This window comes from Nestor notabilis, unplaced genomic scaffold, assembly GCF_000696875.1.
Source record: "Nestor notabilis isolate BGI_N333 unplaced genomic scaffold, ASM69687v1 scaffold4504, whole genome shotgun sequence".
NCBI classification, from domain to species: Eukaryota; Metazoa; Chordata; class Aves; order Psittaciformes; family Psittacidae; genus Nestor; species Nestor notabilis.
Genome location: NW_009925921.1, coordinates 1 through 3,763, shown reverse-complemented (window position 1 = coordinate 3,763; position 3,763 = coordinate 1). Strand labels below are relative to the sequence as shown.

Sequence of the window (3,763 nt, the reverse complement as noted above, 5' to 3'; positions counted from 1 at the left end):
GCCCCGGATGGGGGGCCCCCTCCAGCTCCCTTGTCGCCCCCTTCAGTCACTGGAAGCTGCTCTGAGGTCTCCACGCAGCTTCTCTTCTCCAGGCTGAACAGCCCCAATGTTCTCAGCCTGTCTCCATACGGGAGGTGCTCCAGCCCCTGAGCATCCTCGTGACCTCCTCTGGACTTGCTCCAACAAGTAGTTTGCAAGTTTCTCTTGGTTCCTGACAAGGTTTTTCCTATCAGTGTCAGGTATCTTGTATGCCCCTATTTTTCTTCACTCATTTCTGCCACTTTTCTTTCCTACCAGGGAGGGGCAGCTTACAAAACTGCCCGAAACCAAGAAGACACTTCTGTTTACATTTAATGGTAAGAGAACTGGTGTACAAGTGTGTATGTGTACCTGGGGGGTGCTGTGCTTTATCTGTGCAAGTCACACGCTCAATTCTGGCATCTCTGGATATACATGACCTGTGACTTCATTGCATTTAACAGGACCATTGACTGATTCACCAGTAAACAGAAGGCAGTGGTAACACTGGGGAGTGAGCAGCATATTGTCATAATAGGATACATAAGAGGAATCTTGCTATTATTGATCTTAGAATCACAGAATCAACCGGGTTGGAAAAGACCTTTAATCTCATCAGGTCCAACCATTCCCAGCACTGCCAAGGCCACCACTAACCCCTGGCACTGAGGCCTCGGCTACCCGGGCTGTGAACGCTTGCCACAGCCCTGCCCTGGGCAGCCTGTTCCAATGCCTCTGGGGAAGGAATTGTTCCTAATACCCCGGTCATCAGTGCTCTTAAGCCATGTGCCTTGCAGTTTGAGCTTGCACAGAGCTACTTGATTGCCCCTAGTCTGAATAAAACCAGCCTGGTGGGAGTCTGTTCTCGAAGGCCCATAGTTCTGTGCACAATTCAAGGCCATAGGTCGAAGCAATGCTCATGTCAGAGCCTGAGTTCAATCCTTATTTTGTATTCTGTGCTAATAAAACTAAGGAGGATTGCGTGGGGTAAATGTGCCTGTCACTGTGTGAGGAATCTGTTTGATCTCTAAAAATAAACTCTTTTAGTTACTTCATAGAATCATTTAGGTTGGAAAAGACCTTTATGATGGAGTCCAGCCATTATGTCAGCCACTCTTCCCCAAGCCTGGAGTATTACATGGGGTTGTTGTGACCCAAGCACAGGACCCAGCACTCAGCCTTGTTGTCCTTCCTAAAGAGGAATATAAGAACATCTTTCATGAATGGTGTGAGCAATAAGGAAAGAGCATTATAGCAAGTAGAAAAATCCTGCCAATCTCTTTGAATTAACAAGAAACTTTATTTCAGTGCCTGGTTCAGGCAACACTTCCCCAAAGGACATGGAGTCTTTGCTGCCTCTGATGAGCATGGTTATCTACTCTATTGACAAAGCAAAGAAGTTCCGTCTGAACAGAGAAGTAAGTGGTATCTATTTTCCTGTCTTCTGAATATTATATGAAATTGCCACTATTACCATTGGATCCCTAATCTTAAAATGGGGAGCCTTCTATTCTAATACCAGAGCTGCTGCATTCTGCTCATGGGGAAATCCATATGAACTGCATTTGCTTCTCTCTGTGAAAAGGGTAAACAAAAAGCAGACAAGAACAGGGCTCGTGTGGAAGAGAACTTCCTCAAACTGACTCACGTGCAAAGGCAGGAGGCTGCCCAGTCCCGTCGAGAGGAGAAGAAACGGGCAGAGAAGGAGCGAATCATGAACGAAGAGGATCCTGAAAAGCAGCGGCGGCTGGAGGTGAGAGGAATTCTCAGGTTGTTACAAGCTCCAGGTAGATGTATCCTGGGTATCTCCAGGGCTGCCTGTAGTTACACCAGCAACACCCAGCTTTGATCCTGTAGGGTCTTTATGGGAAGGCAGAGAACTTCCAGGGTATGTGCTGGTGCTTTCTGAAACACGCAAAGGCTCCGGGTGAGGAGCCAGCTCATGTGGAGGTGTGAACCCACGTGCTGTTTGGCTCTCCTGACGTGATCAGCTTGCTCTTGGATTGCTGATGCTCATTGAGATCTCTTTGTCCTTGCCTGCAGGAAGCAGCTTTGCGGCGTGAGCAGAAGAAACTGGAGAAGAAGCAGATGAAGATGAAGCAAATCAAAGTGAAAGCGATGTGACTCCATCGTGAGCAATGTCTCAGTGCCACCTGCAGAGTTTGAATTCACAGGGTACAAAGATCTACTTAACTCCATAATCCTACACTTTGAACACTAGTAGCCATTAAGAGAAATGTTCCTTGCATTGGTGTTACTTATTTAAGTCTTACAGCAACGTGCAGGTGTATGTAGAGATCTTTGTCTCGGCAGTTTTACTCCAGGTGGTACATTTGCTACTTGTCTGTTGAAGAAAAATAATTGCAATAGTCTTGAATGCTCTTTGTCATTTGTTCTTTAAAACCAGAAGACTGTAAAACCATCCACATGTGCTGGTAACATACTCATGCTTTGGTTTTAAACTTTGGGATTAGTTATGGGGAGGGAAGGGAGAGGGAGGGAACTTTAGGGGAGGAAAACTGCACAAGAAACATTTACCGTGCATTTATTTGCAACAAGCTTGTAAAGGCACAAAACTTAGAACCTTCCATACACAGTATGGATTCTTCAGGGATTTCAGCCCAGTAGAATAGAAGCGCTTTTTGTTTTCTTCTCTTTTTTACAACCAAGGGACTGAAACAGTATTAGGTCACCTGCGGCATGATGTGTAAAACAGATGGATTAGAGAAGGGAGTGCGCTCTGTGAACACTTTCCTACTTGTGGCTTTGAAGGCCGCAAGCTGAGTACAATGTGAAGTGTGTAAGGTCAGCCTGGTGTTTCTGCAGGAGCATGTGGTGAGTTAGCAGCTTCAATAAGCTTTCCTTGAGTGTTTTTAACCGTGCAGGTTTGCCTCAAAACCACCTGATTTCAGCAGCTGCTGCCTGCTTCCCTTCAGCCAGAGCTAGAGCCAGTGAAATATCTGCAACTGCCAATTTCCCCAAGCAAGTAAAAACGTTTTTGGGGGGGAACGTGAATCCTCTTCATCTGGTAAATGAATCACTTCAGGTCTTGAAACTAAATGGGGAGCATGAAGTGAATGCCCCAGTGCAAGCACTTTGCTGAGAGAGCCCTGCATTTTATAAATGCTTCCTGTCTAGAAGGTGTTTTATTGTTGCTTGTAACAGACTTTTAACAGGATCTTGCATTTTCTTGTTTAATACTTTGTGCAAACTTGGTTCAGAGGCAATAAGAATGAGCTGCTGTTGAAACAGCAACTGCTTCAACTTCTTCCAGCATGGGCTACTTCACAGTGATTTAAATGCAAATGTCTGTAACCTGATACATGCAAATACATTAATTTTGTAATGGTTGGTAAAATTATTTAAAACCAAAACTAATGTAGATGATGTGAAATTTTAGCACTATTTAGCTTTAAAGATGACTACGGTATTGGAAAGGTGATGCTGGTTTGTGCTCTTTAAGTGGACAGCTTTCCTCAAGTCCCATATGTCTGTGGGCTGTGGCAGCTAATTTTGTACTACAAACATTCAAATGAACAATCTAATGAAGAGTAAAAAGAGAATTGAAACACTCCTCCTGCCTGCTCTGCTTGGCTGGACTCTATGTTCCTTCCATCCCATGGGATCTCGAAGCCCTGTTTCTCCTGGGCTGGTGGTTCTGTGAGGGTGGTGGGTGCTGGGGCAGGGCACGGAGCCTGTGCAGGCCAGATCAAGGAATCAACCAGGTGGGAAAAGACCTTTCAGC

General features: G+C 45.4%; 1 protein-coding gene across 1 annotated transcript in view; it reads left to right on the top strand.

Annotated features, from left to right (window-relative positions):
* The window catches only part of CCDC47 (coiled-coil domain containing 47), a 7,925-nt gene extending 5,532 nt beyond the window's left edge, over positions 1–2,393 (top strand). Inside the window, exons 9-12 of the mRNA XM_010013267.1 lie at positions 298–356; positions 1,327–1,436; positions 1,604–1,771; positions 2,062–2,393. Of these exons, the coding sequence (XP_010011569.1) occupies positions 298–356; positions 1,327–1,436; positions 1,604–1,771; positions 2,062–2,142 (418 nt within the window). The 3' untranslated portion in view covers positions 2,143–2,393. The remainder of the gene's footprint in view (positions 1–297; positions 357–1,326; positions 1,437–1,603; positions 1,772–2,061) is intronic.
* The last annotated feature ends 1,370 nt before the right edge of the window (positions 2,394–3,763 follow it).